The 14,259-nt window shown below is 31.7% G+C and overlaps 1 protein-coding gene across 1 annotated transcript; it reads right to left on the bottom strand.

The window, feature by feature from the left end:
* Window positions 1-707: 707 nt before the first annotated feature.
* On the bottom strand, window positions 708-14,073 carry LOC148625183 (RNA polymerase II-associated factor 1 homolog). Its single transcript, XM_088568551.1, has 13 exons — window positions 13,920-14,073; window positions 11,205-11,297; window positions 10,468-10,589; window positions 9,953-10,019; window positions 9,083-9,184; window positions 8,274-8,379; window positions 6,380-6,448; window positions 5,649-5,752; window positions 4,700-4,816; window positions 3,252-3,377; window positions 2,702-2,804; window positions 2,268-2,322; window positions 708-1,409 (listed from the first exon to the last, which is right to left on the bottom strand). Exons 1-13 carry the CDS (start codon window positions 13,982-13,984, stop codon window positions 1,168-1,170), a joined length of 1,371 nt encoding a protein of 456 aa, XP_088424677.1. The 5' UTR covers window positions 13,985-14,073; the 3' UTR covers window positions 708-1,167.
* Between the last annotated feature and the right edge of the window lie 186 nt (window positions 14,074-14,259).

Below are 14,259 nucleotides of genomic sequence, written 5' to 3'. Positions count from 1 at the left end.
CTAATTCTGAAAAGGTTGGGGTCATAACCCCCAAACTAAAATTAATACCAACCCTCCTTTTGTAGCTTGGAACCTTGTTATTAAATTTTATAAGATAAAACTAATACTCAAATTATCACACAAAAATTAAATGTCCACCGATGATGACAACTGTGACGAGGACAACACCCCTATTAGGATGCAAACGGCCTGTTGAAAAACAAGTCCACTGATGACATTTTAAGTCATACGAGCATTGGTCTAGTTGAGTTAAAACTATTGCTTGTTTTTAAAACAAAATTCAAGAAAGTTGTCACGTTTCATTTAAATTTACAACAAAGCACCTTCAAGCATGACATCAAGTATAAGATCAGATGTGGTGAATTAATAGAGAATGAAGAGTTAAAATGAGTATGATAAATAAAATGATACCAAAGAGCACTTAGACCTAGAGCCAACAGTATGCATGGGAAACCATAACACAGGGCTCTAAAAACTGCTCAAATATTTCCTACAATCACATGTACAACAGTTGTATTTCACTAGTCATTTAAAAATATAATTATACAGAAAAGTATTAACTAATTATTGAGTTAATATGTCCAAGGCAACAGACGAGTCTGTGATCAGCACCTAGGTCTCACAATTCTACACATAGGATTTTCTGAATTTCTTTTTATAATTTTGCATGGCGTACACTACAGTTGGAATGTAGAACAAAAAATATATCATTTTTACCATCTTTATTGAATGTTTTATGAAGAAAAATGACAAATCTACGACCAATGTCATAATGATGAATTATGAATGTACATGAAAATATCGTAGCATTAAAAGAAGATGAATGACTTGTACATTTAGTACAAATGCCTTGTTATATAATGCATTTGTACAAATTTTCTTTGCTTACTTATGGTTTTTTTTTTGTCAGAAGAAATTCCATTTTTGTCATGCTTTGGAAACACCATATTATTTTCTTTCTTTTGTGACCTGATGTGTACACACTAAGGAACTTTTTTTCTTAACAGTTAGTTTCTGTTATCATAGATAGTTAGTTACAAATTATTTTGGTAACTAGATCAAATGCCTCAACAAATCCTATATGAACATATTCAGCAAAAAAAGACTGATTTATCTTCCCCATAAAAATTTAGACAATATCTGTCAATAACAAAATAAAATAACAGTCTAATCTTCGTCTGAACTGGCAGAACCAAAAATTTCTTCCTCATCCTTCTTAGCGTGTTCACTTTCAGCTTCACTTTCACTACCCTTCTCGCTACCACTTCTAGAAGGTGATCGACTTGGGCTACGACTGCCAGATCTACTTCTGCTCCTGCTTGATGACCCACTTCTACTATGACTACGACTACGAGATCTACTGCGTCTACTACCCTCAGACCTGACACTTCCTTCTGCTTCGCTTGCATCTGAAAAGAAAAATATATTATAAACAAACATTATTCAAAATATGACACATCCCTTATACCTGACATTGGACTTTTATCTCTACATAATAAATGTAAATGCAGTCTTTGAAATCTGCCCCCAGCCCCACAGCCGTGGCCGGTAAAAATGCTGGTGGGCTTCAAGAATGTGGCTAACAAGCCAATGTTTTCTATATGAATTCATTAAATTTTTTTAGCTTAGGTTTGTTATCAGAAATTTATATGGCAAAGACAGTTAATGCACTTCATTTATTAGTAAACATCTAATTTCATTACTTTACTACTTTATTGATAAGGGTGTTTTTGACAAACTGATGGAAGGAAAACAGGATAGATAGTGATGATAGTCTGTGTGTATCAAGGTTATGAATATGGTAAAAAATTGACATTCATGGAGTGAAAAATCAAAAAAATGTATGACAGTAATTTACTTATTTAAAATACTAGAATGTTGTGTGTATTCTCTATATGGGAGTTTTGGTTGAATTCTGTTTCATCCCCTTCATGATTGAGTTTGACAGGTGTCAGTAAATCAATGTGAAAGGTCACCTGTAACTCCATAATTTTCCTATGCAAGGAACTTGTCCAGCAATTCCAGGGATCGTGCTGGTCTTCGCCAATGTCGCAATTTGCGATTTTTTAATAGATCTGACGACAAAAATAACCAGTTGGTGATATTCTTGGTGCCTAGGTTTTGTATATCAAAATTAACAGGAAGTTACCAGTGCCCTATATGTTTTTATTTAATCGATGACTGGATACCAAAACAGCAATCATTTCTGATCTGATTTAATATTTTGACCAACCAACAAAAAAAATGAAAATAGGTACTATTCTTACATTGCTCTTCTTCTTCCTCCTCTTGTGGAGGCTCCAGCTGCATCAGTCTTGAATCCTACAAATTACATTAAGTTTCAGGTAATTGGCCTATCACATAGTAATTAAAAACCATATCTACTAGGATTTTTATAGACTATACCACATTATGCAAGAAATGTGTGTAAACTTAACATAAATTCAAAATAAATTTAGGTAAGAGGACAGAATAGTGACGTTTTTTACATGTTATCACAAGTAGAGAGTATTTATTGTTATTATCCTCATTGATTTTTTTTCACCAGTAATTTATGCATAATAACAATGACTTCATTAAATTTTTATTTAATTTTGAAGTAAATAATTCACAATGTAAATGATTTTTCAAATAGTTCCTTGAATTCATCCTTCCAATGAAATTTGTGAAAATGATTAGAGTACTTGAGGTGGCATTTTACCTGAGCCTGTATTTCATTAGTATTAAGGTCTCTGTGTTTTACAACCAGTCTACTCTTTGGAACTTCTGTTCCTCCTAATTTTCTTCTCTTACTCAATCGTACTCTGAAAGATTACAGCAATTTTATTTTCATTCATTCATATAAATTTTCTAGGATTGTAATATTTTTTGTTATGACATTTTGAATTTTTCAGATTTTATTCAATCCATGTTTCCAATGGAAATTTAAAATTTCATTTGAACTTGTGGTATGATCACGACAGGAAAATAACAAAACTGGTACATGAAAACAATAAGCCTTCTATTTCTGTTATAATAGACTTAACAGAATAGGTCATCGTTTCTCTTAGAATCAATGGTTATGATTCATCAGAAATACAAAGGTAAATTTACAAATTATTGTTAACAAGATTTCAAGTGTCTTGCTATGTAATTAGTACTAACTGTAACAAGACAATGTATTCCCAAACTAGTTTGTGTCATAACTTAGAAATGATGCACAGCCAATGTTATTGATGGTTAGCTAAATAATTGCTTTGTGAAAATGAAACCTTGTTTCCAGTTCATTGTAGTATACACCATCCTCTCTAAATACAAAGAAGTAAGTTTCCTCATAACCCCTGGACAATTTATTCTTTACGTTCCAGTTATATTCTCTAGCCAACATATACTGATATCTGTAAAAGAAAGATAATATTTTGAATATTAAGCTTAAAGTTATCTAGTGCCGTGTAATGTAATGTGAAAAATGGATTAAATCCCAATTCTTTTAAGCACTCTTGTCTAATTCAATAACCTTATTTTATTCACTTTTTTTTTAAAAACTACCATTCAATACTTCCTATATTTTATTCATCCTTAGAAGATTTGTTTTTAAAGGACTACATGTTATGCTAAGGTGCAACATAGAAAATAAAAATTATGCTTATTGAGGAACAATTTTTTTTTCTGAAAATAAATCTCTTAATGATAAATGAGCTAGGTGTTTACAGGTAACAGAAACATAACATTTGGTACGTTTATACCAGTTTTTTAGTAAAATGTCAAACAAGAGGCTCCCAGGAGCCTAAATTGCTCACCTGGTTGAATTTTGTCTTTCAAGGGCAGTAAATTTAAGAAGAATTTCTATCATAGTTTTCAAGATATTAGCTGAAAACTGTAAAAAAAACTCTGTCATTTTTCCTTTTTCAAGGGCAATAACTCTTACAAGGAATCGTCTGACAACTTTTATCCCAGAAGACTTTTGAAGTCCTACTAAAATGGATCATTTCAGCTATTGAAAGAATTTGGCTAAACCTAACGGTTTTAGATATATATCCGAAAAACTACTGTCTGACCCCTATGTTCTATTTTTAGTAACGGCAGCCATGTTTTTCAACAGATCAAAAATCCCCACAACAATTCTATGCAGGATACCCCAAGGAACATTCATACCAAGTTTGGTTCAAATTGGTCGTGTAGTGTCAGAGGAGTAGATTTTTGAAAGAAATGACATTAAAAAAAGCAAAAAATGTTGAAAAAGGGCAATAACTCCAACGTGGCTAAACGGATTAAAATGAAAATTCGACCACAGATAGATCTCATCATGCTGAACACTTTAACCCAGTCAGAATTTAGCTTAACCTAACGGTTTTGGAGATATATGCAAAAAACTACTGTCTGACCCCTATGTTCTATTTTTAGTAATGGCGGCCATGTTTTTCGTCAGATCAAAAATACCCACATCAGTTCTATGCAGGATATCCCAAGGAACAATCATATCAAGTTTAGTTCAAACTGGTCAAGTAGTGTCAGAAAAGAGGAGTTTTGAAAAGTTGTTAACGACGACGACGGACGCCAAGTGATGGCAACAGCTCACTTGGCTTTCAGCCAGGTGAGCTAAAAACGGTTATACATATATCTTTAAATTAAATTTCAAGTCATTAATTTTGTTAATATGTTTCCTTGATTTTTTATTCATTAATTTACAGCTACATTTTCCATAGGAAAGTAAACTTACTCATCATCAGGAACATAGTCAACTCCATCATCAGCATCTCTCTTTCTCTTCTGTAAGGTTTCATCTGTAGGTAGGAAGTAGGCTACAAATTGTTCTCCACTCTCATCTACAGCTCCTCTGTTAAATGTGAACAAAATATTAAAGTATATGATTAGAAATAGCATATCCACAATTTATAATTTATTTACAAATTGAAAGGTATTTGTTTTAGATACTTGTAGCATGGATATCAAAAGTAGATATCAAGTCACCTTTAAAAATGTATTATTATTTTTTCCTTACTAACAGTGGCTTTCAAACTAGTGTAAGAACCAATTCATGCCAGGTATCCTTACACAACAAACACAGAGGTATTTAGGAAGAAAAATGAACACAGTATTATTGTTGAGATTGTCCAGGAAATATACTGTACAGCTTCCAGCAACATTGATAGAAACCACCTCTTCATATAGTATTGCCATCGAGTAACCCATAGCTTCCATACAGTTATAGAGTTATTCTTAACTAGACACAACAGACTACAAGCATATCATACTCAACAGTCTGTTGTTTTCAGATAAACATTTCCTATACAGTACTGTGTTTATTGTGTCTTCCCTAATAACCCCATATTTATTGTGTCACTCCAGCTCACTGTGTTAGGATACTATGCATGCAACTGATATAAGATACATTACAATGTTCTCACCAAGAACATGGTGAATTAAACTGACTTTATCAAGTCTTTTTTATTGATCTAATTATTTCAGGAATTGCATACTTCTTTGAATGCATTATTTTTCAATTGCAGTACTATAACATGGCATCAATAAAGACTGTTAATACAGTATGATTTAGTCTGTAAAGTACCCTCTAGGTAGTTATAATCACAATTCATTATTTGGTCATGGTCATTACTGAAACCTCTACTATTTTCTTTCCTGCTGGACGGACAGAATACAATAATTACCTGATCATTGCCTGGCTCATGTCTTCCATGGCACTTGAACCTGTTTTACTCTTAGGTGCAGGATCAGAATCAAAGATAACTTGAGCAAATGGATGTTTCCATAGCTGTTAAAAGAAAAATATAAAAAAAGATATACAAAAAAACAGAGACAATCTGATTCAATGCAAAATCATTTAATCTATCAAAAGCAAATATTACATTAACTAAGTAGACTGAATCTGGTCCTGCTGAACTGCAATTGAAGTTTACTTATAAACCAACACTAAAGGTAGGAAATGCCTAATTTTTAAAACGACCAATATGTAAATATCAAATAATACTAACAGGATGCTAAACTGACGTATAACATGTTCAAAGACCAATTAATCTATTTGAACATGGGGTTTTAATGAACAATTTCATATACCTGTAGTAATTAACTACCTTAAAACAAATTAGATTACAACTAAGCATAGTTTTGGAGATTAAGCAAGTATGAAGTCTGACTCTCCTATTCTGTGATTTTTCCTTTCAAAAATGACAAAAATATTTAATATGCATAAAAATTGTTAGACAAAATGAAAAATGTAAGCTACAAGCATCTGCTTTTAGTAAGTATGAAACTTTGAATTTCATTCCAGTTATAAAGTAATACATAGTAGACTTTATAATATCTCTTGGTAAATCCATGCCATAACCTTACAATTACACAACACTGAGGTTGTTAGTTGTTGAAGGTTTTTTTTACTTACCTCAAAATCAGGAAATATAGGAAGTACTTCTAATGGTGTCACACCTGGTTTGCTGTAGTGTTTTGTAATCTAAATTATAAAAAATATAGAACATGAAAAAATAGTCATTCATAACATAATTGTTAAATTACAAATAAATGACATCATAGACAGGTGATCGCTAGATTTCCACCATGACAGATGCCGAATATCAATTAGTCAAACATTCAAAAGAAATCATAGAGAAAAGATTTTATAACTTCAGAAAGTTGAATATAGCCAAATATCTACCTGTTTTACTTAACAAACTCACCCAGGATTTAATGTTAATATCTTCTATAGAATAAAATTATTTAACAATGTTTTAGTCACAGGTGTATGGAATTCAAGTAGAGGCTCTAAAGAGACTGGATCACTCACCTGGTCAAAAATAGTCTTTTTAGCTTTCTAAAGCTGGACTCTTGACTTTACTGTACTATTGTCACAAGAAGCACTTAATCAATACAGCATCTTATTTATCTACCCGGTTTTCATATTATAAAATAAATCTCTTATTGTCATTTTTAAACTCTTCAAGGTCAACAGATCTTTATGAAAATTTTGGCGAAGGTGGATCTCACAATACTGATCAATTTTACCCTGTCAGAATTTGTTTAAGAGTTATTTCCAAAAATCATCCTTATGGTCTATTTTTAGTAACATTGGCCAAAGTTTTTGCCAGATCAAAAATCCCAACACATAGATTGTAATGGATATTATATGGAACATTCATGACAAGTTTAGTTACACTCCATCAAGCAGTTTAGGAGAAGATTTTCTAAGTTGGAAATACAGAAATTCTGGAAAAAAATCCATTTCAGGACCCATAATTAATTGATCCATCAATGGATCTTTCTGAAAATTTTGGAATAGGTCCAACTGATGTCAAACAATTTTACATCCTGCCAAATTTTAGCTAAACCCAACTGTTTTTGAGTAATGTGCAAAACTCTGCTATTTGACCACTTCGGTAAATTTGGAGTAAGAGTGGCTGTGTTTGTCGAATGATAAAAAATCTCCAGGCCATAGACTGTTAAAGATGTTCTACAAAACATTGATATAAGTTTTGTTTCAATTGGTCCAGTGGTTTCAGAGTAGAAGATTTTCAAAGTTGGAAATGTAAAATTTGGTAAAAAAATCCATTTCAGGACTCATAACTCATTCATCTGTCAATGAGACTTTCTGAAAATTTCAGCATGGGTTCATCTCATCATGCTGAACAGTTTCATTCCTGACAGATTTTAGAAAACCTTACTCCTTTTGAGTTATGTGCAAAATTCTGTAATTTGACCCCATGGTCTTTTTTTAGTAATGGCAGCCATGTTTTTTGCAAGATGAAAAATCCCAAGATTGTTAAAAATGTTCTAAACATTCATGCTAAGTTTTTTCAATCCATCAAGTAGTTCAGACGGAGAAGATTTTCCAAGTTTGGGAAAAAAATATATTTCAGGACCCATAACTCATTCATTCATCAATGGATATACCTGAAAATCTTGGCGTAGGTCCATCCCATCATGCTGAACAATTTTATCCCTCTGCCAGATTTTAGCTAAAATCATCGTATTCAGTTATTTCCAAAATTCTGCAATTTGAGTCTATTAGTCTATAGTCTATTTTTAGTAAAGGCGGACATGATTTTTGCTAGATGAAAAAATCACCACATAACGGTTGTTAAAACTACCCTAAAGAATATTCATACAAAGTCTTGTTACATTCTATTAAGTAGCTTTAGAGGAGAAGATGTTTGAAAAAGTTAACAGACAAAAACGACAGACGACGACAACAGATGACGGACACATAATGATGGCAATAGCTCACATGGCCGTAACAACTGATTCACCAATGAGTAAACAATGCTAAGTTGAAATTAACTAACTGGCTCAGTAGCTCCTTCAAATGTCTTTTCAATAGCTGCCATTTGACTTTCTCTGTCTTTGTAGACATCTTCATCTTTCATAATCTGCTTAATCTTAAATCCAACTCTATAAGAGACAAAACCCATTGCTTTACATATTTACAGTGGCAACAGTGTAAATTGAACCATGAATTAACTTGAGTTTTGTCTGAACCAGATTTTCCTTTATGTCAGTTTCAATGGACTTTTAACCTCAGTAAACCAAACAAAAGCTTCAGTTCAATAGAAGTTTCACAATACTTCAAACACTTTATCAGCAAATTAAGTTTTAGGTTTAGGTACCTTAGAATAGACCACAGGTGTTCAAATTAAACTTTGTGACTTTTGAAAATCAATAGGTTAAAGATATTCAAAATTAATACAAAAATGCCAAATTAATTTAAAATCTGTAGTTTAATGTTGATTCTAGAGTGTACAAGGGTGATATAGACAGGCACATAGTTACTAGATCCCTTCATAATATAACAAGGTTTCTGATTGGGTAGAAAATTTTGTCCATCATCTAATAGACCAAATTTTATAATATGACTATGATACCATTAACCTTTTTTTTAATGATTTACTCCTTGAATTTTGATATCAAAAATTGAATTATAAGGAATGGCTGTTATTTTTTTGGGGTCTATATGAAATAACCTCAATGCCCATAGTGCATACTTGAAAGTAACCTGCTATGCATTCAGTCATTCCTTAAATAAATTATCTCCCTTATATCTTGTTTTCACTGAAATTAGTTAATCAAAATCTTATTGTGGAGCCAGCTGTTATACCTTCTTTCAGAATCACCAGTTTTCTGTGTAAATCTATTATACTCTGTAGAAATATATTCTGTTTTTCTCAGCCATGACACATTCATATTATGATGTCTGGACCTAAAACAAGACACAATACCAGTTTGAAAACACCATTCCAATATGACCATGAAAATCAATTAAATCTTCAAATTTGATTAATAGGAAAAATCTAATAAAAGTGTAAATAATGATGCTTTTTTCCATGGTTACATTTGGTAAAATTAACTGATTTTACTGTTTCTTTTTATTTAGACTGTTTACTCCAACTATTTTTCATCAGATATACAATGTATGATTAATAAATAATTCAATTGTGTGTTAAATTAACGTGTAAACCTTCTTTCTTTTTCTTAATTACTTAAAGTAAAAAATACTAATTTCCAACTTTCAAATATCAACTGACCTGAAATAGCATATAAATTGTAAGTGCAGTTTGTTGCACAGAAATTATACCAAGCATCACATGCAAAGCTAAAGATAGATGTTCAGTCAATCCGGTATTGGTATCAGACAGTCCCACAGAAATGGGTCAGTGAAGTCAATTTAAAGTGAAAGTAACATTTAGATTATATTAATATATTAAAATGTGCAATTCAAAAACAAAAAAGAAAGAATAATTTACAATATCTAGATGTGGTACACTGAATTATTTTGTAAAAAAAAACGAACAACTGTTTACCTACCCAATATCGCCCCATTTTTCAATGATGTTACAAATGTAGGAGATATATATTATTGTGATGCTCGGATGTAGGCTGTGCCTAACTCATATAATGTACTGCTTGTAGCATCTTTGACCAATATTATAAACATTAAAAGCGGATATAAAATCACTAGTCTGAAAACCTTTTGGAGTCTGCATGTGAAGTGTGATCTTCTTCCAATAACCTTTCATCTTCTGGCTCTTGATAAGCTGAAAAAAAAATAACAAGGAGAGATAGAAATGAGTTAAATTTGCATATGATTTGAAGATCTAATCAAATTCTATATTGGACCTGATATGAAATAGATGGCATTAAAATTATATGATGATGGATCTCTTAAGCATAACCATTAGAAAACAAGTGAAAACAATTTTTGGATTAAAAAAAAAAAAATTTCACCAGCCAGGTTATTCGAGAGAAAAACTTGAAACCTTTCTGTTTTAAAAAAGACACTTTCTAAATCCATTTCTGTATAAAATAGAAGCTGACATTTTATTGTTATTTTTCTGCATATTGTAACAATGCATTGAAATATGATGCATATGATTTGCTCTGCAAATACATGTAATTTAAACTATGCAGAATAATATGTGCTGTCTGTCAGTTTGTTTCACCACCATTTATTTATTGCAACTAAGCAATAATAAATTACCGTACCATTCGGATCAATCTGGTAAGTGTCTGGATTGATTAAATCAATGTTTACACCCAGGTCATGTTCTGTAAGCAGTTCATATTTGTATGCTCTCTCTAATGATGTGGCTTTGTAGTCAATAAACCTATAAAAAGAGAAGAATTAACTGCTAATAAAGGCATGAAGCACTTGTACATAAAACCTTTAGATGGTTTTAGACTTAAAGTCACTTTTGTCAAGTTTTTCAAAACCAATGATCATATTTGTTACACTGCAAGCAAATCTAAATATACACTAGTTAGCACTTACAAACATTCTCAATATCATAAGGCCAGTGATACTGTGTTTTTTTTTTCTTCAATGCTCTTTTAATTGGGATATTTTAATATACAGTACAAAACCTCAAATTAGCATTTAAAATCATTAATCTTACGGAGGATTACAAGAAGAAGACAAGTAATCAGTGTAATTTTAAACAGATACTCCATACCCAGCACTTTAACTACCAATTGAGAAAAAATTCTTATCTAGGATAATTTTTAACCATTTTGCACAAATTTGGAAACTTTTATTTGGGGAAACGGCCTTATTACAGACATTTTTTAAGGCAAACAATATCTGACACTGAGGTAACTCTTTCATAGGATTGTAACCTGCACATTATGTACATGTTCAATGTTAATAAATAAATATTTTCTTGATCTTTATTATACTAGACACACAATTAATCAACCGTACTCTGGCATACATATAAATATACCTGTTTGATTCAAATGGATAAGTGATGAACTTGGGGTCAAATGGAATATCTGGTAATGTGTTGTTGTATTTTACTCTGGCAACCAAATCAGACCTGAAATATAAAAAAAAATGTAAAAAAAGACATTTGAAAAATTATTAGAGATGTACTATTTATTCTGAAATATGAAAAGACGGTAACCTCTCAATCTCTGTCTTAGTTTCTAAGGCAATCAGATATTCTGTCTCAGGATATAAGTTGATCAAGAGGTCTATTCTATAAGAAGAACATGCATCATGACATCATCTCTCCATTCATCACCAAGTATAACCCATTGACCATAAATCGACACAAGTTGGAATTACATGTAAGAAATATCATTCTGTATTATATCTGGAGTTATTAGTTTAAAAAGCTGCAGTCCTTTTTCACAAAAAAATCTGTAGTGTAAAATTAGCCGTAAGATATGACATCATAATAAATCACAAGACTGTGACGTCATCACATACATTGTACGACTAATTTTACCCTTATGATTTTTTGGGGATATTGACCACTTACTTAAATATTTGAAGATGCTCAGAAGCAAAATGACAGAGCAAATTTAAGCTACTTCAGGTAGCATTAATAAATTAGCTTCACTAGAGCAACTTCTTGATCAAGCAATTTGAATCCCTACAGCAAAATAAAATTATACTTCTGTTTCCAGTTACCTGACTGACTCATGCCTTGACCCCAAGACTGACTTATTTTAAAGTTAACAAACAACAAAAAGAACCACAAAATGACTTAACACTTTACAGAAATTACATGTAGTCAATTTCCTGTTTCCACAAAGTCTGGGTGGTTAACAATATAAAGGTGTTTAAGAACTAGTTTCCTATGAAATTTAGGAAAAAATATGTAAATGAAATAAAATAAAATCCTGACCAACTGACCCATCATTTTTTCTGACATGTAACAGGAATCAGAGGTATAATTTTATTGGGCCTAATGAGAGAAATACTAAACTTGGGAGCTAAACAGTCGTATTATCAACTTGGTCCACTATAAATTGAACATGTCCAGAAAACGGTTTGCACCTTCATTCAAGAGAATAAAAATAGCATCATGGCAGCTCCATTTTCATATACTGTTATAAATACATTGAGAACCAACCCAGTCTAAGAAAACATTTGTTAGCTAAGATGATTAAATACCAATCGAAATGTTAATGAAAATGATTTACATTAGCTTTATGAATGTTAGACAACACAAACCAAAGCCATTTTGAACCATTACAATAAAGAGCATGTATTCTTAAGGACAAATAAACCCAATTTAAACCATAATTGAAGATTATAAGAATAATATTACTGGGCTTACAAAATGAAAGGTGGCATGCATTTCTGTTTCTTCCAAAGCATTTCCATTTTCACCTTCTCTCAAATTAACAATTCAAGACAAAACAGAAGTGATCAGTACTCATTATGTCATGCAAGTACATGTAAGAGAAATCAAGGGAACCAAGATTTTACTGGAAATCAAAAGAATATAATCCAGGGGCAAAGACCAGACACAAACAACAAAGAACATAAAATAACCAAAATGATGTGTACATGTACAAAATAACAAAAGTAAATGAGAAACTTTGACTCAACTAAAAACTGGGAACATGGATAATAGACATATAGGACTATGACAATTAGTATAATGCTTATGGACATTATGCTTATTAAACCATATAATATTATAAAATTTACCATATTTGAAGGTTATAAGTATAATACATCAAATCAGAGCTGACAAAAATTATCAAAGTTGTGTTTAATTAATGTTTCTTTGGGAGTGTTAAAAGCTTTCACCTTCATCAAATTAGCTTTTTCTATTTTGATTATGTCCATTCAGTCATGTTTTACATTTTGTCTCAGGGTGCACTATACAGTTACATTAAGGTGCACTGTTTCGCACACCAAGTTACCCCCGTCAAATTTTGTAAAGCTTAAAATTAAATGTTGAAATTTGGTGGATATATTGTTTAAATGTAGTTAAGCATTTATACATAGACAGATGTAATATATGTAAAGGTAAACAGGTGTAATTTAAACAAAGAATGGTATCCGAAACGTTCCAGTCCCCTACCGTATTAGCTTCTCCCCTAAGTATCAGATGGCTGATTTTCAAAATACCTTATTTCACAGGAACTTTTGGAACTAAAATTGTCAGAGAATGAATCGAAAGGGTCTTATCATTTGTACCCTTGTTCCACCTATTCCATGCATGCTTTCATCCTGTGGTAGTGTCTAAGAGCCTGATATTTTATAAAACATAGTAATTGGCTGTTCGTTTTGGAAAGATACCCCCGAGTTGTACTAAAACTCAGTAATATTTTTTTCAGTATATTATCATGGCTACTGGATTTTATAACAATAATCACTAAATTATTTATTCATGACTTGAACCTCCACACACCAAGGATTTCAAAAATATGCACTTTTTTATGACAAAACACTAGAAATTTCTGTGTGGACTGTCTCAAAACAGCTTTATTTCAACAAAATGAGACCAAATTTTCAGAAATGACCTAACTGTATTGTACTACCTCAAATACACAGGCTTGTCGCAGTTGTCAGTAGTCGGATAGAAAATGGCTAAATGCTTGTGAACTAAAATATAGTATACTAGTATAGAGACAGGTTGTGGTTAATACACAGATCGAATATGTTATGCTTCACAACCATGATCTGTTATGCGTACCTTTTTTCTCCTCCTCTCTTTCGATCCCGATCCTCTCTCCCACCTGATTGAACCGTAGGAGGCATTTTCAACGAACAAAACGGTGATCACATTGGAGAGCTTGTTTTCTTCAACAGCCGGAAACCGGGAAAAAAATGATGTGCAGCGATAAATTTTTCTAAACAGAAATTTTAAATACTATTCTTTTGAAATTACACGTAATATTTTTATGATGAATTTAATTGTACGGCCAAATTATTGCATATCAGTGTTTACCAATTAAATAGAAGCACAATTCGATTGTTGAATATCAATTTAAAGGTTTGAATAGTAACCAATGAAATATACACAATATATAAAA

The sequence above is a fragment of the Perna viridis genome, chromosome 2, assembly GCF_037379345.1.
Source record: "Perna viridis isolate PV_CMFRI_1.1 ecotype Kerala chromosome 2, ASM3737934v1, whole genome shotgun sequence".
Classification (NCBI taxonomy): domain Eukaryota; kingdom Metazoa; phylum Mollusca; class Bivalvia; order Mytilida; family Mytilidae; genus Perna; species Perna viridis.
The sequence above is the reverse complement of the archived record's forward strand: the minus strand, read 5'-3'. Positions and strand labels throughout refer to the sequence as shown.

Coding starts and splice junctions, on each gene's coding strand:
- LOC148625183 (XM_088568551.1), bottom strand. CDS start 13,984: ATGCCTCCTACGGTTCAATCAGGTGGGAGAGAGGATCGGGATCGAAAG. Junction 10,020..10,467: donor TTACCAGATTGATCCGAATG/GTACGGTAATTT, acceptor TTTTTTTTTCAG/CTTATCAAGAGCCAGAAGAT. Junction 3,378..4,699: donor GACTATGTTCCTGATGATGA/GTAAGTTTACTT, acceptor TTTCTTTTACAG/ATATCAGTATATGTTGGCTA.